This window comes from Muntiacus reevesi, chromosome 1 (assembly GCF_963930625.1).
Source record: "Muntiacus reevesi chromosome 1, mMunRee1.1, whole genome shotgun sequence".
Taxonomy (NCBI): domain Eukaryota; kingdom Metazoa; phylum Chordata; class Mammalia; order Artiodactyla; family Cervidae; genus Muntiacus; species Muntiacus reevesi.
Window position 1 is genome coordinate 30,408,372 of NC_089249.1, and position 24,734 is coordinate 30,433,105.

Genomic DNA, 24,734 nt, shown 5'->3' on the forward strand with positions numbered 1-24,734 from the left:
TTCTCAAACTGCAGAGAACGGCTCTGGAGCACAGGCTCAATAGTTATGGCACACGGGCTTAGTTGCTCCGAGGCATGTGGGATTTTCCTGGATCAGGGGTTGAACCTGTGTCCTGTGTTGGCAGAAGTGAACACACTTTACCACTGAACCACCAGGGAAGCGTCCCCCTTCCCCCCATTTTGTAATAGTGTTAAGTCTGCCTTTGTGTCTGTTTTGTTTCCTTCCCTGAGCTATCAGCTTTCTTGCTCTCAGTTATATTTGACAATAATCGCTGCAGATTTTCTATATTGTACTGTGTATTTTACAATATGTAACATGTATCCATTAACATACATGTACACTAAGTCTAAAGTTCATTCACAATGCTTCTGAGTTTAAGAATATCAATTTTCGTGTGCAACTTGCCAGTGTATTTCTGGAATTTTAAGCAGGGAGGGATTTGAGGGAAGGAAAAACTTGGTAAAAATGAAAATAGTACCAAAAGCATACAATGAAAAGAAAGTTTCCTTCCTACTCTCATTCTGATCCAGAGTCCACTGTTCACCTTCTTCTAAGCAACTCCTATTGCCAGTTTATCCTTCTAGAGATATATATTGATAAATATTCCCACCCATACCTGCTTACATGTGTTTGTACGTTAAGTATTAGCCTTCCTTTTTACAAAATGACAGTAATTCTTTGTTCAATTTTTGCCAGTAATCAAGATTTTTAAAAACTACACGAAACACACCTACTCCCACCCACCCTGCCCCCACCCCCACACACGCAAGGTTTTAAAGGATAAAAATGAAAATCTGTGGACCCAACACCCTGTTAAGATTAGAATATGGCTAGGACACTTGACACTCTTTTATATCCTTTCCTGTCACCTCTCCTCCCCTCCCCAGTACAGTCACTGGCCCATCCCTCCTCCCCTGGGGCCAAATGTCTACAAATGGACATTTGAGTTATTTCCAACTGTTCTAACTATAGCTGTTGTGCACATCTTTGCATGTATCTTTTTGGTGGACTTATATTTGCATGTATCTTTTGGTGGACTTACACACATACTTCTCTTCAGTGTTAACCTCGGAGATGAATTGCTGGGCCAGAGGTGATATCATACACATATATACCGAAATTATATATGATATATAAAAATATATCTATATCTACTAAATACTGCCAGTTTTTTAAAGTATTTGCACCATTTCACTCCCACCAGCAATGTATGAAAGTTTTGCCTCATATTCATGCTAACATTGGTGTTATCTTATTCATTTTGCCCTATCTCTTTGTGGTTTTAATTTTCTCTTCTCTAACGCCAAATTATGTTGAGTACCTTTTCACATACTGACTGTCAGAAATCCTTTTGTGAAGTGCCTTTACGAGTCTTTTACCATTAAAAAATCAGTTTGTCCACTTTTTGCCCTCGTTTTCCTAACTATAAGCTGTTTCATTGTACATTATGCCATACTTAGTTGAATACAGGATGCTATAAATTATGAGGCAGCATTGTTTTATGCACTGATATGGAAACACATTGCCAATTACACCATGACACAGCACTTTTCTAGATAGTCCTGAGTGACTTGTGTATGAGTCATACCTGTCTTTTATTTTTTGAAGTGCATATTTTTTTCTGAGAAAATCTGTAGTTTCTCCTGCCATCAGATGCACTACTCCACTTGTGACAGGCATATTTATTTTTACATGTGTCTTAATAACAAAAGCTAACAACATTATCTTATGAGTTTCTGCTGACCATAGGTCCCATTAGATGACTTGGTTATTGCTTTGCAAGAAAATACTGAATTGCACTTGTTTAATATTAATACACATTTTTGTTTCACTAATAACAAATACATGTCCTGTTCCTGTTTTTGCTTTTTTCTTTGTAGTAATTTTTTGGTGCTAAATCAGAATGTAGTTTTTTGAAGACATTCCATATGGCCTATTCAACATTTGTAGCCTCACCAATGCCCATAGACTATTGGAACTGCCATCAGTATGAACAGCTATTTCTAAGTCTGAACAACTTTCCCATGATTGCTGCTTAGCCAATAGCAATTATAAAATGCTGAGCCCAGATTTTGGACACATTAAATGTGAAAAAGTAGACATCTTAGAATCTGTGAAAGAGTGGTGTCTTTTATATAACCAGTCACCTGTTGATTAACCATTATATTGTCAATATAACAGACATAAGAACTGTAATTAATATAGTGTGCAGTGTAGGAAAACTTGAATTTGGATCTTTAAAAAATGCAGACTTTCTTTACAGCATTTATGCTATAGACATATCCCCAAGTGCACATAAAGACAGACATTCAAGGATATTTATTACAGCTCACAAAATTTGCTTAGATCTTTATGAGAGTAAGAGGAAAGATGTCTAGTTTTGCTTTGGAGCCATTATTGTTGGTTAGTGACCATTTGTTGGGATGGGGGAACGTGAAGGAGAGGATTTTATTTGTTGGAGTGACGATAGGTAGACCGAAGAGTTCAGTCTTGGATGTGGGAATTTCAGCCAGTGATATCAAGTTGGTGGGTGGATACACCAGACTGGAATTCAGGAGGGATTTGGAGTTTTAAGTGCTACATTCCTGTCTTAGTATAAAATGTCTTTATAATCTGGGGCTTGGATGAGGTTATCAAGGAGATAGCTATAGAGAGAGATGAAAGGAAAGCAAGGAATGAGATCTGAGGCAGGCCAGCATGTAGAGAAAGGGAGAGGAAGAGGTGTCAGCTAAGGGGTCTGAGAAGCAGCAACCTGGAAGGTAGAAAGAAAAACAAGAGGGCTTGGTGTCCTGGAAGCCAAATGGAGAACATGGAGACGCAATGAACTGTGGCAAGTCCCACCCACAGGACCAGTGCCATGAAGCCCAAGACCTGATTATTGGATTTGACAACGTGGAGTCCTTGGTGATCTTAAGCATCAGTAGTGGGACTGAGAGCCTGAATGTCATGGACTCAGTAGAGGATGAGAGGAGGGAGGTTGTGATTGTGAGTATGCATTAATCTTGTGAGGAATTCTGCTCTGCAGTGGAACAAAGAGATGCGTGGGTACTTGGAGTGGGGCGGGTGATAAAGGGAGAATGGTTTTTTGAGACTGGAGGTGTTATGGCGTGTTTCTAAGCTGATGTCAATGGTCTAGAAGGAAGAGGAAACTGATCAAAGAGTCACAAGGTTTCCCAAATTCTACTTCTATCATGCATCTATTTCTGAAGGTGACAGTGTCAGCAGGCAGTGACATGTACAGGATGGAGGGACATCCAAGAACCCCCGCCTTGCTCCTTGGCTTGTGGTTCTCCACCTGACATTCATGTCACTGAGAGGGCTCTTCCGTGAGTGTAGCATCCTTCCCCGTTCGTCAGTCAGCTCACAGGCTGAGACTACTGCAGTTGCCAGCTCCCTGTGTTGATCTTACCTGTTGCTCTCCTCCAAGCCAGTGGCTTGCTTGGCCCAGTCCATTGAACCAATCTGGATGGAATCCCGCAGTCCAGGTCTGAGCACTGAGGCTAGGTCAGGGAGGAGACCCTGGTTTTAAGGTGATACCAGCCTGTGGCATTTTTCTGGCATCCAGAGGAAGGGCTGGCAGACATTGTCTGTTAAGGGCCAGGTGTGTGTACATGCTGCGTGTCTTCAGTTGTGCCCAATCCTTTGTGACCCTGTGAACCGTGGCCTGCCAGGTTCCTCTATGGGATTCTGCAGGCGAGGATACTGGCTTACCACGCTCTCCTCCAGATCTTCCTGACCCAGGGCTTGAACCCACGTCTCTTGACGTCTACTGCATTGGTGGGTGGGTTCTTTACCACTAGCGCCACCTGGGAAGCCAGGTAGTTAAATATTTTTGGCTTTGCGTTCCTTGCAACTATTCACCTCTGCCTTTGTAGCACAAAAACAGCAATAGGCCACACGTGAATGAAAGATTGTGTTCCAGTGAAACTTGAAAACAAAACTGGCAGCAGGCTGAAATTTGCTGACCCTTGATCCTGAGTTACTTTAGAAGGGAAATGAAGCATGGCTTTCCTAAGAGTGATTCATTTTGGCTCTCCCTGGGTACTTCCTCATCCCGTATTCTTAGACATTTGCTTAATAATTCATGCTGAAATTCCTATTTATGTTTCACATTTACCAACCTATATGTTCCACATCATCAGTACAGAAATCCTCGTCTTTTTTCCAAGGACCAACACGTTCTCCACAGTTCCAACAATGAATATTGACTAGTTCATTGCTCAGATCTACAATCATTTTAATGTCATCTGAATGTCCTGTAAATTGGTACATGTTGAATTTATTTACCATTATTACTATTATCATGTATTATTTATTTAAAAATAGTAAAAATTGGTATTTATTGGATGCATAAAAAAGATCAGACCCTGGGAACTTTCACCAACTATCTAATCCTTATTCTAACCCAGTGAACTATTAGTATATTATCACTGCCTTTACATATTATTAGACTGTAAAGTGTTCTTTTAGTCTTTCTCATCTGAGCTTTATTTTCTTTTAACAGTGTTTTTCTTTTTAAAATTTTAACATCATTTTTATTGAAAAATTAAAAAAAAAAAGAGCTGAGTGGTTAGTCTTTCTGTCTAATGTTAAATGTATAGTCTTTCTCTTTGAACAGGACTGAGAAACAAACTCAGCTCTGTCCCCTACCTGTTTTATAGCAGGTCTCAGAAAATGCTTGGGTTTTGTTTTCCCCATGATATTCTTTCAGTGTCTATATATTAACTACCCATTAGTCTGAAGGCCAGCACTAAAGGAAATGAAGCAGGAGACAGGAATATTTTCTCTATGGCATCAACTGAACAGATAAGGATTAGCATCAGCTTTTTTAAAATAAAATAATTCAAACTTGCTAAGTAGTTATCTAAGTTGGTTTCATAGCCCTTCTCCGTAAATGTCTTATTAAGATGGCCAACAGTTCAACCGATGTCTAGTCAGTACCTGGTATATCAAACAACAGAGGATACTTTGTGTAGGAGGCAAAGGTCCTGCACTTCATGGAGTGCATAGATGACTGAGTGGTGGAGAATTAAATAAGCAGTTGTAAGAAAACATGATGGGTATTTTATCTACATTTGAGGAAGTGCTAGATGCTATAATACCGTGTAACACAAGCACCTAGGCTTGTAACTGGAGCGCATTTCCTGAAGTGACAGTTAGATGACATATAAATAGAGATTTAAGGGTTTGTATTACTTAGAGAGCGGGGATGTTTTGATTGGTTTGTGTTGCCACAGAAAGTGAAAGTGTTAGTCGTCCGGTTCTTTGCAGTCCCCTGGACTGTAGTCCGCCAGGCTCCTCTGTCCATGGAATTCTCCAGACAAGAATACTGGTGGAATGGGTTGCCATTTCCTTCTCCAGGGGATCTTCCCGACTCAGGGATTGAACCCACATCTCCTGCATCGTGGGCAGATTCTTTACTACCTGAGTCAGCAGGGAAGCCTGGTGCCACAACAGAATTTCAAAGATGAGGCACTCGTGATGTTAGTTTCCCAACCAGGTATCAAATACTTGCCCCCTGCAGTGGAAGTGCAGAGTTAATCTCTGGACCACCACGGAAGTCCCAAAGATTAGGTGCCTTAAACACCAGAGTTCATTTTCTCAGTTTTGGAGGCTGGAAGTCCATAGTCAGAGTGCAGACAGGGTTGGTCTCTGGTGATGCCTCACATTCTCGCTTCCAGGGGTCCACTTTGTCACTCTGTAGTGGGAGGTCGCAGGGCACATCTGCTCTGGTGTCTCTTCTTAGAAGGATAACAGGCCAACCCACGTGGCTCAGTGGTAAAGAATCCATTTGCCAGAGCAGGAGACACAAGAGACTCGGGTATGATCTGCGGGTCAAGGACATCCCCTGGGGGAGGAAATGGCAACCCACTCCAGTATTCTTGCCTGGAAAATTCCATGGACAGAGGAGCCTGGAGGGCTACAGTTCATGGGGTGGCAAAGAGTCGGGCATGACCAAACATACAGAGTCCCACAATCCCAGCAGGATTGGGACTATGGTGCCAGCCTTTTGACCTCATTTAACTTTACCTCCTTTAAAGCTTTATCTCCAAATACATTCACATCAGGGGTTAGGCCTTCTACTTATATATTTTGAGTAGGAAAGCAAGGAGGAATCTAAAAGGATTCCATATGGTTTGAGCAGAGGGTGCATAGAATATGAGGCTGTGATGAAGGCTAAGGGTGGAAGGAAGGTCTGGTTTGAACTCGTTTCACATTAGGAAATCTCGAGAATTTCACCGATTTTTTTCTTTTCCCCTCTCTCAAATTTTGATATCAGAAAAAGAGCTCTGGACTAAAAGAAGGATGTCCAGAACTTAATAATGAAAACTCTGGGTGAATCATTTGAGCCTCAGTTTCTTTAACTTAGAAATAGGAATTACAACTCTTAACTTCCCGGATTGTTGGATTTTCTGAGATAATGGCTATAGAATGTCTTGGAAACCTGAAAGTACCGTGTAATTATTGAGGGTTGCTAATTATTTTTTTAATCTTAAATCAGACCACCTAGTTTTTCCTGTAAACACATTCCATGAATTTGGTGTCTCTCCCCTATGTGACTCACACTGAAACCCTACATGGGTCATTGATCAGTCCTGTGTTTCTTACAGCATCCCCTTATTTCATTGTTTTGTTTTTGTTTTTTTTAAAGATAGAAACTTAACCAAAAAAACATTAATTAACCAACTTGGCTAACCTGTCTTAGTCGAGGCCGATGGGGACTTTTCATGGCGGCAGATGGACTCTCTAGTTGGGGTGTGAGGGTTTAGTTACCCCACAGCATCTGGGATCTTAGTTCCCCAACCAGGGACCGAACCCGCATTCCCTGCAATGCAAAGCGGATTCTTTTTTTTTTTTTTTTTTTTTTTTTCATTTATTTTTATTAGTTGGAGGCTAATTACTTTACAATATTGTAGTGGTTTTTGCCATACATTGACATGAATCAGCCATGGATTTACATGTGTTCCCCATCCCGATTCCCCCTCCCGCCTTCCTCCCCATCCCATCCCTCTGGGTCTTCCCAGTGCACCAGCCCTGAGCACTTGTCTCATGCATCCAGCCTGGGCTGGTGATCTGTTTCACCCTTGATAGTATATTTGTTTCAATGCTGTTCTCTCAGAACATCCCACCCTCGCCTCCTCCCACAGAGTCCCAGCAAAGCCCGGATTCTTAACCACCTGCCTACTAGGGAAGTCCCAGTTCAGTATTCTTTGTCAATCATCCCCTTTAACTAATCTTTTTTAAGAACTGACAGAATTTTTTTTTTCTAAATTAGTCTACTCTTTGGATCAAACAAATAATTTGGAGCACCCTAAAAATTTCTTTTTGAAAAATGTTCCCCAATTATTTCTAATTATATTTTTTCTTCTGTCCCTTAATTGCCTTGCCTGGCAAAATCGTTCTCAAGCCTTTACATGGCTGCGGTGCTTCTCTGCATTCCAGGCCAAAACATGGACTACTAAGTAATACATTTCTCAGTTTGCTGAATGCCCACTGCAGATGGATCACCCTAGAAGTCCTGCCTTTCTATAAAGTAATTTTCTAAGTGACCCAGAAGTGGTCATTTCCACTGTGAAATGTGTCTTTATTTTCCATCACACTCAATTGTCCTGTTATTTTGTGTAAAATGTACCCACATTTAATGCTCATATATATATTTATTTGTTATTCGTGGAGTATAACTTAAAAGAGTATATTTTTTTAACATAACAGAATTTCAACTTCAAAGTCAATGTGGTCCCTTGAGACATTATAAACTTTGCATCTAAAATTTTGTATTTCTCATTTTCCAAGGGATTTCTTAGAAGCCCCTTTCAGTTCTTTATGTATTGAAATAATCCAAGAAACTAGTAGAGAAGTATTTTTAAAAATCAATCAAAATAAGACATTGAAACTGGTCTACATAACTTATCAGCTGTTACTATCCATATTTTTTTTTATGTATGTGACTTTTATTTTATTTCAACCAGACTCCTGATCTTGTGATCATAGAATGTTGTTTATTGCCATTTGATTATTATTATGCTATCATAAACTACTCTTTACTGTAGGGGTAGTGTAGAATTTAAATTGCTTTCGGGGAAAGAAGAGAGAACTGAGGAGCAAATGTTGGTTTCAGAGGGGAGAAACAGACCCAATCACCAGGTTCCCTTCCTGATCCAAAAAGTTACATTTTATTTACTCTCACTTATGAAACAGTGTGATCATTTTCAGTAAAGTCATAGTTCTTTTCATAGAAAAATATTTGACATAAATAATTATTTAAGGATGAAGGTGACTGAGCTATGATTAACACCAGCACTTAAAGTGCTTGCAAAATATGAGTTGACCTTGCTTAAATTTCACAAATAAAAGTTAGTACACATAAACACATTGTCTCTCAGCATTGAAAAATTCTAGTCTATAATCTACCTGCTTGCTAAGAATGGTGGTGGTTGTTTAATCCCTTAGTCATGTCTGACTCTTTGCGACCTTATGGACTGTTTAGCCCACTGGGCTTCTCTGTCCATGGGATTTCCCAGGCAAGAATTCTGGAAGGGGTTGCCATTTCCTCCTCGAGGGAATCTTCCTGATCCAGGGATAAAGATATTGTTTAAAGATTTTTATCAGGATCTCCTTCTCTAGAAATAGATTTAGTGTTACTCTGTTTTCCATCTGTTTTCTCTCTACTGCCATCTAGTGGATTAAATGCAAGTTTACCTGTTAATTAAAATCAAGGGAAGGAAATTAATAACATGAAATTTATCCGTGATGTTGAGTTATTGTTACTTTTTTTTAGTAGAGTGTAGGTTGCAAAAAATACAAGAGTGAAAAAAGTCCAGGCATTCATGTGATGTCAGTAATAAAATGCTTATCGGCTTATCCACAAATAAGGTATTTTATTTAGAACATTAGAAGCTAGATACATTATTGATACTGTGTCCTGCATATTGAATTTCTAAATTATGTTGAGAAGCTTAATTCCTTATTACAATGGTCAATAATTTTTTTTTTTAAGTGTAAAGCTTCAAAGCCCCCCTGATATAAAGTGTACTTACTTAACTGGCAAGTAGATAAAAGTGCAGAGATAAGATAGTCCATTTTTATCAAAGTTGGGAAGAAAGGCAGATGCATGTGTTATTCTGGGAATTTCTTTTCCAAATAATGAAACCAATAAAAGCAAATGGAGTTTAGGTCTCCTCATTCTTTGTAGGGGTGTCCTCTTCAGCCCCCACTAAAGAGCAAACCCAAATGAGCAAAAAAACCAAAACCTGTTGTTGCTTGCTGGCTGTTTTGCTGAAAGTTTTCACTTTTGTCTCAGGTCCAGAGGATTTGTTAACAAAATAAGTCACTCGTTATATACAAATAAGCAATACAAATATTTCTTAGAGAACTGTTGCAGGAAGGGGGCCCCTTTCCAGGGCCCGAAACTGGGCTCTTGTCTAACACTCAGAAATGAATTGTCTGAGGAGACACATGTGCTGACAAAGAAAGAGATTTTATTGGGGAAGGGCGCCCAGGTGGAGAGCCGGAGGGTAAGGGAACCCAGGAGGACTGCTCTGCCGCGTGGCTCGCAGTCTTGGGTTTTATGGTGATGGAATTAGTTTCCGGGTGGTCTTTGGCCAATCATTCTAATTCAGAGTTTTTCCTGGGCATCGCTCAGCCAAGATGGATGCTAGTGAGAGGGATACTGGGAAGTGGATGGGCATGCAGTGTCTCCTTTCGACCTTTCCCTAACTCTTCTGGTTGGTGGTGGCTTATTTGGTGGTGACTTATTAGTTCCTTATTCCTTATCAGGATCTCCTGTCATAAAACAACTCATGCACATGGTTACTATGGTGCCTGGCCAGGGTGGGCGGTTTCAACCAGTGTGCTTCCCCTAACAGAACTATCTAGTCTACTTTCAATATTCTAACATAAAAGAAAAAAGAAATAGAAACAGCAGAGGGGAGCAATAGTATCTACATCACCAAATTGGATTTGCCAACATCCGGACTTAAACAGCACTGGGATGTCTCGTGTGACAGCAGTCTGGAGTTCCAACTAGGCAAAGGTCCCAGGCAGCTTTGTGGGTGAGACTTCAAAGATTGCATTTCTCCCGCTCATAATCCCAGGATGCAAATTGATATATCATCATCAGTTCAGTTCAGTTCAGTCGCTCAGTCGTGTCTGACACCACGGGCTGCAGTACCCCAGGCTTCCCTGTCCATCGCCAATTCCCAGAGCTTGTTCAAACTCATGTCTATCGAGTCAGTGATGCCATCCAACCATCTCATCCTGTCATCCCCTCCTCCGGCCTCCAGTCTTTCCCAGCATCAGGGTCTTTTCCAGTGAGTCAGTTCTTCACATCAGGTGGCCAAAGTATTGGAGCTTCAGCTTCAGCATCAGTCCTTCCAATGAATATTCAGGATTGATCTCCTTTAGGATGGACTGGTTGGATCTCCTTGCAATCCAAAGGACTCTCAAGAATCTTCTCCAACACCACAGTTCAAAAGCATCAGTTCTTCGGTGCTCAGCTTTCTTTATGGTCCAGCTCTCACATCCATACACGACTACTGGAAAAGCCATAGCTTTGACTAGACGGACCTTTGTCAGCAAAGTAATGTCTCTGCTTTTTAATATGCTGTCTAGGTTGGTCATAACTTTCCTCCCAAGGAGTAAGCATCTTTTAACTTCATGGCTGCAGTCAGCATCTGAGGTGATTTTAGAGCCCAAGAAAATAAAGTCTGTCACTGTTCCCGTTGTTTCTCCGTCTATTTGCCATGAAGTGATGGGACCAGATGACATGATCTTAGTTTTCTAAATGTTGAGTTTTAAGCCAGCTTTTTCACTCTTCTCTTTCACTTTCATCAAGAGACTTTTTAGTTCTTCACTTTCTGCCATAAGGGTGGTGTCATCTGCATATCTGAGGTTATTGATATATCATCATCAATCTGTCAACAAAACTGCAGCTCTGGTATTATGTTATTTTTTTACAATGCTGTTTCCTTTTTTGGATAAAGAATTGGCAACCCACTCCAGTGGGCTTGCCTGGAGAATCCCCTGGACAAAAGAACCTGGTGGGCTACAGAGGCTGAAAGGACTGAGCAACTAACCCTTGCTTTGTTACGCAAATCTTGGAATGTTACTAAGTCCTAGGAGTGGTAGGCCAGACCTCCTCAAGGGACTTGACAAATTCCAAGATCTGCTGCCTCTCTATTTATTGTGTTTCTCTTCTCACACTCACAGCAGGTGTGGCTGACACCCACAGCAGTAGTCAGGGCTGTATCCATGTAGGTCAGAAGCAAGGTCGGAGGCCTGCTCTGCTTTGTCTCTGAAGCCTAAACAAGACTTTAATTTGCCTACCACTGACTCGTTTCTTTATATTTTTCTTTAATTTGAACTTTTTATTTTGCATTGGAGTATAGCCTATTAGCAATGTTGTGACAGTTTCAGGTGGACTGCAAAAGGACTCAGCCATATATATACACGTGTCCATTGTCCCCCAAACTCCGCTCCCATCCAGGCTGCCACATAACATTGAGCAGAGTTCCCTGTGCTATGCTTTAGATCCTTGTTGAATACAGTTGCATGTTCTTGTCAATCCTAAACATGCAAACTATCCTTTCACCCCATCCTTCCCCCCTGGCAACCATAAGTGTATTCTCTAAGTCTGTGAACTGACTCATTTCTTTAACTTGGTACCTGTCACTCTTTATCCGTTTCCTTTGGGGCCAACCAAGCCCTGTGTGACCCTCAGGTTCACATGCTGTGTGAATGGACTCAGTTTCCCATTTCCTAAGCCTCTCATACAAACACACTGTATCATACTTACACAGCTTTTACCTACCTCATTCTTCATCTGGGCGTAAGTAGTGGGTGAGGCCTCATGAGCTAAAAGCTAGCAGAGGAGATTTAATTGAAATTCAGAAAAAAAATATATAGCCCCAGGTCCACTTTTAGCCAGTTTCATTAAATACTACAAAAGTCACGAATTAGCTGAATTTGAATCTCTTCTCATTATTTTCACACCAGATTGCTACCCCATCCAGGCAGACTAGGCTTCTTTTTTGAAGACTCAGCGTACGTATTTTATTGACCATGACTTAATACAATAGGCTTAATTTGTTTTCTTACCTGCGTGGCCTGAAACTGTACAGGATAGCCCAGCAACCTTTAATGCCTTTAGGATATGTAACCCTCAAAACTTTTTAGTCTCTCAACTTTCCTCTTTAAAAAACAACTGAGGGTAGCCACTTTTGCGCTGAAGGAATTTATGATTGCGTTGTTGGCTTATGATTTTCTCAGTGTCTGTGGGGAAGGCCGTTTTCTCTCCCTGTCATTCCTAATATGAATTCCTGAGTCCTTCGTCCCCTGTCTTTTGGTGGGCAGGGGCCCGGGTGGCGGGGATTTGTCTTGTCTGATGTCTTTGCTTCTAGTGAAGCTACACTCTTGGTGTCTGTTATCCGTCACCGGTGGATGTCCTAATGGCACGTCCCCCAGCCCAAGTGTGCTGGCACCAGAGTGTTTTGAACGAAGTAGAGGGGCAAGTTAGAGAAGCAAATATTAGGTTTCAAACCCAAAGACTGAAATCATATCTAGGTTCTTTGCTTTTTCAGTTCCCAATCACTGCAATCCCGAAAGGTGTTATATGGCTAGTTGTCAAAAATATATGGCTAGTTGACAATGTACTGGTCTTCCCAGGTGACTCAGTGGTAAAGAATCCACTGACAGTGCAGCTGCCCCAGGAGACATGGGTTCGATCCCTGGTCAGGAAGATCCCCTGGAAGAGGAAATGGCAACCCTCTGCTGTATTCTTGCCTAGGATAATCCCATGTACAGAGGAGCCTGGCGGGCTACCGTCCATGAGGTCACAAAGAGTCAGACAGGACCGAGCAACTGAGCATGCACAAAGAACCTACTAATAAAACAATAGACAAATCTGCCTTTCCTTTAAAATTATAACTCTGAAAGCAAAGCACAATGGAACTAAGTCTTGGTGTTTTCTTCTCAGAAGACCATCAGGCTTTGTGTAACTCAGCTTCAGGAGGAACAGCTGTCATTTGATGACTTCTGGGAGATGTTACCGATCTGTTCTAGACTTTGAGACTGGCATCTGCGTTTTAGATTAACAGTTGTGTGTACTTTTACTATATTCCAGCCTTCTCTGGGAGTCAAGAAGCCGACTAAAGCCCTGCTGTTTGTAATCTTGAGCCCAGTGGGACCTTATTTTTCCAGTGGAAGCTTTAATCCTGTGTCCCTGTGGGCCAACCCGAAGTATGTAAGAGCCTGGAAAGGTGGAACTGGAGACTGCAAAATGGGAGGGTAAGTTGGTCTGTGTTTCTTTCTAAAGGATGGAGTCCCTTGTGACCATTTAGTTATGGCCATTTCACTTCAATACAAATATATATATTAGTATTCACACTGGAATGTTCATTTTTATTTTGTGTTTAGTCTTCAGTGGTTTGAATGTGCTAGTTGTTTGAAGGATAACCTCTGCGGCCCTTTGTAAGGAAGAAACATTGACCGTTACACATAAGCAAGAACTAAAGTAACTACACCAGGAATGAAATCAGTGCTTTGGATGAACTGCCCGGGATGCTGGTCCCTGGCCGCGGGCTGACAGTTGGCATTCGAGAGCATCTGGTGTCGGGGCCCACGCTCTCAGTCGGCTCCAAGGAGTCCTGTCTGGAGAAGGTGCCTGCCTCACTGAAGTGCTGTCTTCATTCCCGCAGATTGCTACCCGATCTGCTGCCAACTGGCTGTGGGACAGCCCTGCTTTGGCTCGGTCAGGCCAGTCTCATAGGCCATATGTAGCTGGCTGGAAATAAAAGAGCATTTGAAAGCGTTAGACGATTTCAGGGGTGGACTTGGCCGTGAATTGGGAATGCCCCGACGGGTGAACAAGGATAGCCGGGTTACCCAGTGTGGCTCTTCCTTTGGAAGAGCACCAGCTGGCCTGCAAGCTGACTCAGTGGCAGTCTTCTGGGCCCTGGTGCAAACTGTAGAGTCTCAGAGCCCTGGGAGAGAGGAAGGATGTGGTGCTGACATGCCAGAGAGATCTTGACAGCTGGCTTTGAACCCTCCATAGACTTTCTCTATTTCTCACTTTTCTACCCCCAAAAAGGGGTGGTGGTAAAATGCTATGTCCTGTCATCCCTACTGGCATTCACTCACTAACTGCAGTCCCTCATCAGATCAGAAAAATCCTGATGGTGGTGGCTTAGTCGCTAGATTGTGTCTGACTCTTGCAACCCCATGTAGCATGCCAGGCTCTTCTGTCCATGGAATTTTCCAGGCAAGAATACTAGAATAGGTTGCCATTTCCTCCTCCAGGGGATCTTCCCAACCCAGGGATGAAACCCAGGTATCCTGCATTGCAGTCAGATTCTTTACTGACTGAGCTATGAGGGAAGCCCAGAAAAAAAAAAAAAAAAATTCTGATGGAGTTCATTAAATAAACTAAGTCACTTTTTTCCCTGTTAGATCTCCTTCCTAAGTCCTAGGCTAGCCAGGTCAAAAACTTTTTTGTTTGCTCTCTTGATGGCTTTTTTACTTTTTCAGACTTATTCACAGAGCATATCTGTATTACTCTATTAAGACTTCTCTCAGAGTACACATGTCAGTAAAACAACAGTCTTGATGAAGAGATAACTTAAAATTTTTTCTTCTTTGAATCTTACTCGATTTTTTTTTTTCAATTATTTTTATTAGTTGGAGGCTAATTACTTTACAATATTGTAATGGTTTTTGCCATACATTGACATGAATCAGCCATGGATTTACATGTGTTCCCCATCCTGAACCCCCCTCCCACCTCCCTCCCCATCACATCCCTCTGGGTCATCCCAGTGCACCAGCCCCGAGCACTTGTCTCATGCATCCAACCTGGACTGGCGATCTGTTTCACACTTGATAAAAAAAAAAAAAAAGCCAACCATTAAAAAAAAAGGAGGAAAAAAAAATCTTACTCTCTAGCTCCCCCTACCTGCCTAGGGAAAAGATAATGTGGGGACGCAGAAATTGCAGGGAATCCTTTAGTTTGGTGTCTGGGCAGATGGTTATTTGTTGCAAAGAGGATATTGAGGCAGTCTCATAGAATATACAATCATTAAAAAACAGTTAAAAATCAATACTTTCTGTACAACACAAAGACTGAACTCTGGTGTTACTACGAACAATAAGCATTTCAATATTGTCTCATCAGTTATAACAAGTGTACCCCACTAGTGTGAGATGTTAATAAGAAGGGAAATAGAAATTGAGGAATAAGAGTTATAGAAGCTCTGTTTTTTGGTCAGGTTTTCTATAATCTGAAACTTCTCTAAGAAATAAAGCGAACTATAAAATAAATTACTAGTTTGACTCATTAGGCTCACATGGACCAGAATCAGTGGACTTGAAATTTCTTAGAGAAGAGAATATTGGGCCTCATACATAAAAACAAAATTGGCAAGAGGGCAGGCGTGAAGCAGAGGGTGGATTTGTCACACACCCGCCTGTTGTTTCCAAGACTTTCAAAGCTCTCTGCTCCTGTGCTCCCAACCTGGAGGATCACAAGGAAACAAATGATTTTGCATCTACCGTCATTCAGTTTAGTTAACAAAGGCATTTGGCGGCGACCTTAGATTTATGTATTATTGTTCTTTTCTAGACCTAACTTATTCAATGCTATGCTATGCTTAGTCGCTCAGTCATGTCCGACTCTTTACAACCCCATGGACTGTAGCCCGGCAGGCTCCTCTGTCCATGGGGATTCTCCAGGCGAGGATGCTGAAGTGGGTTGCCATGCCCTCCTCCAACTTATTCAATAGTTACCTTCTAATCTTTTTTTAGTATCCCTGTAGTCAATTGGTAGTTATTAAATGTCTATTGACTTTCATGAGCTCAAGAATTTTCTGCTTTCTGTCTAAGTGAATCTGAGGAAGAGAGAGAATATATATATATTTTTTAATTCTAAAATTAAATTTTTTAATCTTAGAACTTTTAAACTTAGATTAATTTAAATTCTAAGCCTTAGTTTGCTCATTGATAAAGTGAGGGTAATAATGCCCACTTTACCTGTGAGGATGAAGGAGGACAATGTGACGTGCCAAGGATCCTGGCTGTCACTTAGGGAGGTCTCAACAAGTATGGAGTCAGAACCTAGCAGTTCCCAGCATGGACTTGGGAATCAGAGATACCCACGAACCGTGCACATATCTGCATGATCTTATGCAATTAAGTCCTTTCTCCCTGCAAGTCCTCAAAAGTATAATAACATCTAGGGTTGTGTTAAGACAATTTGTTGAATAATGGGGTTCAGAACCTAGTGGCCTGCCTGGTAGGTGGTACTGTCTCAACAAATAGTTTATATTATGAGGCTCTCTTTCTTTCTGGTTTTACCTCCTGGACTCTCTCCTAGGAGCAATCAGTCAGATTGCACACAATAGGATTTACTCTTTTGGAGGGATGTATTTAGTATTCCTAGTCTCCCAGATTCTACGTTAAGATTATATGTAGACAGTTTCCCCACTTTTTCATTTTCCTCTTTCCTCCAAGGACATGTGTTTTCCTTCTTAATACTGGCAGCATGTGGAAGGAAGCCCAGGTATATTCCCAAAGTATCAATAACCCAGTGGACATCACCTGAGAGAGAATTTTGATACACATTTGTATTCAGGGAAAAACACACCTATAAATGGACTCCCCTGGCCTCAGTGGTAAAGAATCCACTTGTCAGTGAGGCAGATGCAGGTTCAATCCCTGGATCAGGAAGATCCCCTGGAGGAGATGGCAACCCACTCCAGTATTCTTGCCTGGGAAGTCCCATGGACAGAGGAGGCAGGTGGACTATATAGTCCATGGTATCACAAAACAGTCGCATATAACTTAGCAACTAAATAACAAGAAATAGATGTTAAAGAGCTGCATCTGGGCCTGTTGGCTCCAAAGCCGGGCTCTGTCTACCAAACTCTCCCTGCAGGCTGGTTTATACTCCTTAAAAAGTATTCATAATTGAACCCAGTTACTGCGCATTTGCCATTAGTTCTGAATATGGGTGGTCTGATGTTTTATGGTCCTTAAAAATGAAAGCCTCCTGAATATTAGAATTGTGTCATCTCCAGACTGACTAGTAATTTACATTTCATTGCCTGTGTTTTGAAGTATACATGTTGAGGGTCTTTTAAAGGAATCTGAACACCCTGGTGTAAGTAAATCTCATCATTCCCCAGATTGTATGATATCTATTTCCCATAGATTTCTAGAATACTTCAGTTATTAGTCACTAGTCTTTGAGTTACAGGTCAGAAGACTAGCTCAATCCATCTTGAGCAGAGAAGGGATTGACTGGCTCATGTTAGTAGGATGGTAGCTGTGGACCAGTAAGAGCTCGAATCATTGTCACCAGGTTGCTTTGCCCTTGCATATGTCCTGCTCATGCTACTTCCACCCCAGTCTCTCTCTTCCCTCCTTTTCCCTCTCTTTCCATCCTTCCCCCATCTCTTGTCAAACTTCTGGCTATGTGTTAGCCTAAGGCTCTCTTACTTCAGATGTCTTCTTTGAATGCTGGTGATCATGGATACAAGAGACCCAGCATTATAGCAGACAAGCTGCCACCATTCTCAAAAGGAGAAAATACATCTTTCAAAGGGTTTTTTTTTTTTTTTTTTTTTTTTGTACATTGAAATGAATGAGTGAGTAAACTCAAAGAACTTATGAGCAACTTAGTTACTTGCCCACCCTGGACTTCTGTGTCCTTCACTATCTCCGAGAATTTGCTCAGATTCACGTCCATTGAGTCAGTGATGTTATCCAACCAGCTCATCCTCTGCTGCCTTCTTCTTCTTTTGCCTTCAATCTTTCCCAGCATCATGGTCTTTTCCAGTGAAAAGAACTAGAACCTTGGAACAAGGGAAAAAGTAGCACGCCTCCAAAATGAAATAATTCACGTAAAATTGATTGGCATGTGACAAAAATACTCAATAACTGGCTCTTCACCTGTGTTCTCTTTTCAAGTTAGAATTGCAGCAGTTTTTCTTTGCTCTCTCTCAAACGAATGCAGTTAGACCATGTAGATTCTCGAATGTGTTTCCTTTAATATTATGCAGTTAACTGGAAAGGATATATAATTAAGAACCTAGTACATTGACTACATCCATGCTTGAATTAAAGACTTGCTGGGAGGTAGGGACTGAAGTATATTCATAATCATGTGTTTCCTCTTTCTTAAAAGGAATTATGGCTCATCTCTTTTTGCCCAATGCGAAGCAGTGGAAAATGCGTGTCAGCAGGTTCTGTGGCTCTATGGAGAAGATAATCAAATAACTGAAGTTGGAACTATGAATCTTTTTCTTTATTGGATAAATGAAGATGGAGGTAATCCACTCAGATTTCAGCTCTCTGCTATTTTTCAATCATTTTCAGTGGGATTGGAGAGAAAAGAACTAAAACCTTAGAACAAGAGAACGAGTAGCACACTTCTAAGATCTTAAGGTTTTCTGTGCTTTTGCTGTCCAGGTATACATGAGTTTAAGTTTACAGTATTTACAAAGATTTTTGGTTTTGTTTTTTGGCTTTAAATGTACTTACTTTTGAGTTGTCAACTTAAGGAATTTAAATCTCCACTATTTGAAAATGTGCTGCCTTATCCTTTTTATTATCTTATCGTTTTTCCTATCTGATTATTTCAGTGGTCATTTACCATGCATGCATGCATGGTCAGTTGCTTCAGCCATGTCCGACTCTTTGTGACCTCATGGATTACGATCCATGAAGCCCACTAGGCTTCTCTGCCCATGGCATTTCCCAGGCAAGAATACTGGAGTGGGTTACCATGTTCTCCTCCAGGGACTCTTCCCAACCCAGGGACTGAACCCACCCCTCCTCCATAGCAGGTGAATTCTTTACGTCTGAACCACTGGGGAAGCCTGTGGTCATTTACCATATACTATGTATAAGACACTGTAGTGTTAAACATAGTCTACTGTTTCTACTGATATGAAATTTAGTACACTCTTTTGTTGTAATTCATTTAACAATCATTGCCCTTTCTACATATTTTGATAATACATTAGAAACCTTCAAGATTTACACTGAAGCTCTATTTGAGTAAAGGACACCGTTTTTAGGACAAATTGATCTTATTTGGGGATTGTATTTAGATTGTGGTTCATTTAAGACCATTAACACATATCTACTACAAAAATCAGTACTTCTTTATTACCTTTAATATCCTGAATGCTCACTTTCCTTCTTTGCAGTTCTTTTTTTTTAAATTAGTTGGCAGAAACCACAGACTACAAATGTAAAATGGTAAGTTTCCAAATGTGGCTCCTCTGTCTGTAGGATTCTCCAGGCAAGAATACTGGAGTGGGTATCCATTCCCTTCTCCAGGGGATCTTCCCAAGTCAGAGATCAAACCCGAGTCTCCTACATTGCAGGTGGATTCTTTACAGTCTGAGTCACCAGGGAAAGCCAAATGTAAAATGATAAGTTTCCAAAGATTGAGTTGAGTTTGAACAATTTTTTGGCCAACCCAATACTGCTGAAATCTTGGTATTGGTTTTAATTCAGATTTTAAATGAAATTTTAATTTTAAAGCAGATACAGTAGCCTCTATTGCTCTTTTGTTATTTGGCTACAACTAGAGGGAAATGGTGATTCAGATGTGGCTGACTTCAGAGCTAATTTGAGCATTGCTTTCAGAGAATTACAGATGAGCCTTATATTCCAGTCACAGCGAGAATAAACAGAAGGTGTGGTGAGTGAGTACACTATGTTCTGGGATTGATCCTTGGTAACCCTTGGCATAGGAAAAGCCAGATATAGATTATGTTTGTCCTTCCATACCTGGCTGTTTGTAGTTGACACTCTTGAAAAACAAAATTTGTACTGGAATATTTGTGATTTCTAATTTGGAGTTTTGCATATGACATATATCAAAAACTGTGCCTGAAAGTTGACAGCCACTGTTGAACTCTGTACATAGGAGATAATAAATTGATTCAGCTCATTCTTTCCATCTACCCACTGCCATCCCCATCGCCAAGAAAACCCACACAACCCCAAACAAAACCAGTGACATCATACAGACAGAAATGGCACCATCCTTATTTATGGATGGGAGATGTCAGGATTTAAGCACAGTCTGAATCAGAGCTACATAATTTAACCAGAAACACCAGAAACTGTCCTGGTGAAAAATGACCCCTTATGCAAACAATAATCATGAACCATTTCCATGGCTTTTAAAGGTCAGAAGAGAATTGAATGAATTTGTCTTCTGGCTCTTCTAAAACATACAAGACCTTGAGCGTTCCTATTCAGGTTATGAGATAAGTATAGTTTTAATGTGAAGATGCTCCTTCAATTTGAGGGTGCTCACTGACAGATCAGATAAAATTTAAAGTAAGGAGAAAGGAAATGGAACAAATGTTTGAGCAGTACTCTGAGAGAAGTGAGGGAAATGTCAGGAATAATCTTTGGGCTTAAAAAGAAAACAGACATTGCAGCAACTCTAGTAGCTTTGATTTATACTGTGTGGCTTTAGGAAAAGACAAAGAATAATGTGTTGAAAATCAGCAAAATATTGAGTTTTTTCCCCAAAAGCTTTCCAATGAGAGTTACAAGCAGAGTTCTTTCCATGAGCACCCACTCTCACCGTTCCTTTGGGCCAAGGCAGCTGCCACAGTGTTGTGCCCTGTTTTGTGGCACTTGGCTTGGAACTCATGGGTTTTTTTGGTTTTGTTTTTAAACTGAAGTATAGTTGATTTATAAGGTTGTGTTAGTTTCAAGTGTATATCAAAGTGATTGAGTGTGTGTGTATGTTTATATTCTTTTTGAAATTCTTTCCCCTTATAGGTTATCACAACGCTGAGTAGAGTTCCCTGTGTATACAGTAGGTCCTTTTTGAGTGTCTTTTCATGTGGGTTTTGATTCCATAACCACAGCCCTGATTGTAAGATCACATGGCCCCGAATTCTTCTTTATTTCTTTGATGAGTCATATGACATACACACTTGCTGTTCACTGTTGAGAAAGCAGTTTTATCTAATCTAGACACTGGAACTTCTGTGAAAGTAAGATGGGATTGTCGTGGATGAGTTTCAGAGTGAGTTTGGGATGCATTTACACCAGATCTTCTCAGAGTACCCTTGCTGGGTGGCTGCTTACTCACCTCTTTCAAGTCTTTGCCACACACCCCATTCTCAGTAAGGCTTTTCTTGGATACCTTAATACAAATCTTAAACTCTCTCCCAACACTCCCCATCACCTTTTTTCCCCCCCTTTCATCACCTAACATGCTATTTAATATAATTGTTTGCCTCTGCTCATTAGAAAGTGAGCAAGGAGTTACATCGATTTTGTTCACTGCTGTGTCCCTCGTACTTAGAATGGCCAACAGCACTGATGCTGACACTGATTCTGATCGATGCTCAGTATATATTGTTGAATGAATGAATGATTGTGCTGTTGGTGTTTAGGTCATTAACAGAAACCCACATTCCTGGTTCCCATTAGTGCTTGAATTTGGGAAGTCAGATGAATCCTGCTGTTACTGCTTCTAAACTCTTCATCTCCCCCAAATGATTTCTCTGTCAAAAACAAGCTGTGTTCGTAGGCTCTGTTTTCCTCCTGTTGAGCAATCTGGAGCTCATTCTGGCTCCTGTAAGCTTGTTTGTGGTTGCAGAGGAAAATGAATATTTCTCACCCAAATGTTGTCATGTCATCATCTCTGTCTGGCAACCAGAGAAGCAGATGTTCTGTTCCTTGACCTCAGGCTAGTGGTTACAGATTTGGGTGTTACATATGTTTCACAAAACTGCATTTGCACAGGCGGGGCCACTGTTTTCATTGAACTTTATGCAGTCTTAGGAGGAGGGCAGGGCAACTCATTCCAGTATTCTTGCCTGGAGAATACCATGGACAAAGGAGCCTGGTGGGCTACAGTCCATGAGGTCACAAAGAGTTGGATACAACTGAAGTGACTTAGCACATGCAGTCTTAGAGCCCAGCAAGTTTTAGGGGAGGTCCAGTATGGGGGCACTAGAAGTGTTTTTTTATATGTGAGGGGTGTGTGTGTGCATGCACATATAGATCTGTACATCCGTGTATCCAGCTTGCTTGCTATTGCAAAACACATGTTTATTTTGAGATCAAAGTAGCCCCCAAAACATTGCCAAGAACAAATTTACTTTTGAAACAGTGGTTTTAAGCAGATGATTTTTTGATTCAAAATTAGAAGAAATCGTACTGCTATACCCTAGCAAAGAGGATTTTTTTTTTTAAACTCAAAAACATTAAGTATGTATTATATACTCATTACAGTGGTATGTATTACATACCACTCCGGGCCAGGCATGTTGCTGAGTTTTGGGGACATAGGAATAAACATAGGGTCTTGGCATTCCAGAGAGCTGTGTTGTTGTTGGGGACGTCTCACATGGCCACAGTGGAGTGGATGAGTCCAGAGCACAGTCTACAGAAGGAAAGGGCGGTGGCCACAGTGTTCAGAGACTTGAGTGCTGACATTGTTCCCCAGTGTCACCAGCCTTGGGAAGTCACATGTTTCTTCAGCCTCAGTTTCTCCTTCTGTAAAACAGGACTGTGCTAGGTGATCTCTAAAGTCCTTTTAGGCTGCATCAAGTGGCTCTGGAACTCAAAGACTGATTTCTACCCAACTTTTGCTACCCAGCGGTCCTTTCCAGCATCCCTTGTAAAGTCCTCTGCAGACACATGACAAGCAACACATCTGTTCTAAGGTTCAACATCTATATAAAGTGGTGGTTTAAGGCTCGAATTTCTCACTAGATTCAGCTTGCTAGGTGCCAGAGGTGAGGAGAAATGTTGAGTACCAGAGGCATCCTTCTGTAAGGAGACTGTGTGGCTGGTGTGCTACATTTTTTTTTTTTTTTTGGTAAGATTTATTTATTTTTGGGTGTACTGGGTTTTTGTTCCTGCAGCGGGAGTTGTTTGTTGTAGTGCACAGGCTTCTCGCAGGGGATGGCTTCTCTTTTGTGGAGCATGGGCTCTAGGTGCATGAGCTTCAGTGGTTATGGCACTCGGACTCAGTGGTCATGGCACATAGGCTTAGTTTAATTGTCCCATGGCCTGTGGGATCTTCCCCAGCCAGGGACTGAACCTATGTTCCCTGCATTGGCAGGCAAATTCTCAACTGCTAGGTCCCCAGGGAAGCCCCACACTGAGTCTGGTAGACAGGTCATCATGCCAACTTGCACTGTGGTTGGGAGTGTCTGCAGTCATTCTCTTAGTACACCAGTGTCTTGGCTTTGGCCCTGTGGGTCACCCCTGGAGTATTATTTTGTTGTTTGGATTTCTTCTTGTCTTCTTTCTTTATGTTTTCTTTATTAGGCATATACATGCTTGAGCCCGCCCTGAATGCATTACACTCGAATTTCAGAGGGTGAAGTCAACATCTCCATACTTGATGTGATGCTCCTCCATGGCTGAATGTCACCCTGGATAGACTTGTCAAGGCCAGTGTGGGCGCGGTGACAGCCTGAGTGGGCATGCATATCTCCTAGGACAGGGTTACCCCACCGTACTCTTAGAAGGTTTGGTAATGCCTAGTGTTTCTGGATAAGAGTCTACCTACATTTTCCTAATCACAACCAGCTTTAATCTTTTGACTTTGCAATGTTTTTTGACTTTTGGATTGTTCCTCTTTGGTTGGAATGTTTTTTGACTTTTGGAATGTTGCTCTTTGGAGTATTTTATAAGTCTTATTGTTTGTTAGTGGGAAACCATCTCAGTTTTCACTGGTTAAGGATAAATCAAAGGTGGTAGGATGACTGATTGGGCTTCCCTGATGGATCAGTGGTAAAGAATCCACCTGACAATGTAGGAGATGCAGGTTCAACCTCTGGGCAGGAAGATCCCCTGGAGAAGGAAATGGCAACCCACTCCAGTATTCTTGCCTGAAAAATCCCATGGACCTTGGGGTTCCAGGGAGGTCCTGGTCCTCGAGGACCAGGCTATAGTCCATGATGTTGCAAAGAGTCGGACACAGCTTAGTGACTAAACAGCAGAAGGATGACTGATTTTCTTTCATCTTTTTTCTGCCTTTTTTTTTTTTTAAAGAAAACATCAGGATCTACCTGAAGTATGAGTTGATTTGGAAATTTTGACAGTACAGAACAGTGGCCCCCTTTTCGTGTTTGTTACCAGAAAAATAACAAGAAGTGTTTTTAAAAATAATAAGAAGTGTTTGTTGTTTAAAAAAAGCATCTAATAAAGTTTGAAACTATTCCAATTTCTAATTGATAGAAGAAGAACTGGCAACTCCTCCGCTAGATGGCATCATTCTTCCAGGAGTGACGAGGCAGAGCATCCTGGACTTGGCACACAAGTGGGTGGGTACCTTCGGCATGAACCCCTTTTATAAAAGCATGAAATAAAAAGGAGTCAGAATAAGTCCAGCTTAGTGTTGAAATAATATCCTGTAGTTCCAACCAACATTATCTTATCTTTAAATCATAACTTGAGTGAAAAAAACTCTTCTAGAAGGACTGTCTTGGCAAGACTGTCAGTTAAGTACTGTTTATAGGGAAGGGCAGGCAGAAACCAGTTTAGCAAGTTGTCCTAGCAAAGAAGTATTCTAGTACTAGACTCAAGCTTTATGCCACGTATCTCCTATCGATTCACCTGGTTTATCCTCTGTGTACTTTCTTTTTGCCAGCCTTTTAAAATCTAAACACTCAAGTAAATGTAAAGTTGTTTTCAGTAGCCCTTCTGATTCGCATGACACAGGCAAGTCTGTTAAACCATTCGGT

At 41.2% G+C, this 24,734-nt stretch overlaps 1 protein-coding gene across 3 annotated transcripts in view; it reads left to right on the forward strand.

The window, feature by feature from the left end:
- BCAT1 (branched chain amino acid transaminase 1) overlaps positions 1-24,734 on the forward strand; it is a 132,314-nt gene that overhangs the window by 83,705 nt on the left and 23,875 nt on the right. For all 3 annotated transcript variants that reach the window (XM_065940316.1, XM_065940299.1, XM_065940308.1), the window contains exons 6-8: positions 13,121-13,284; positions 18,176-18,318; positions 24,229-24,314. In XM_065940316.1, coding sequence (XP_065796388.1) covers positions 13,121-13,284; positions 18,176-18,318; positions 24,229-24,314 — 393 coding nt within the window. The remainder of the gene's footprint in view (positions 1-13,120; positions 13,285-18,175; positions 18,319-24,228; positions 24,315-24,734) is intronic.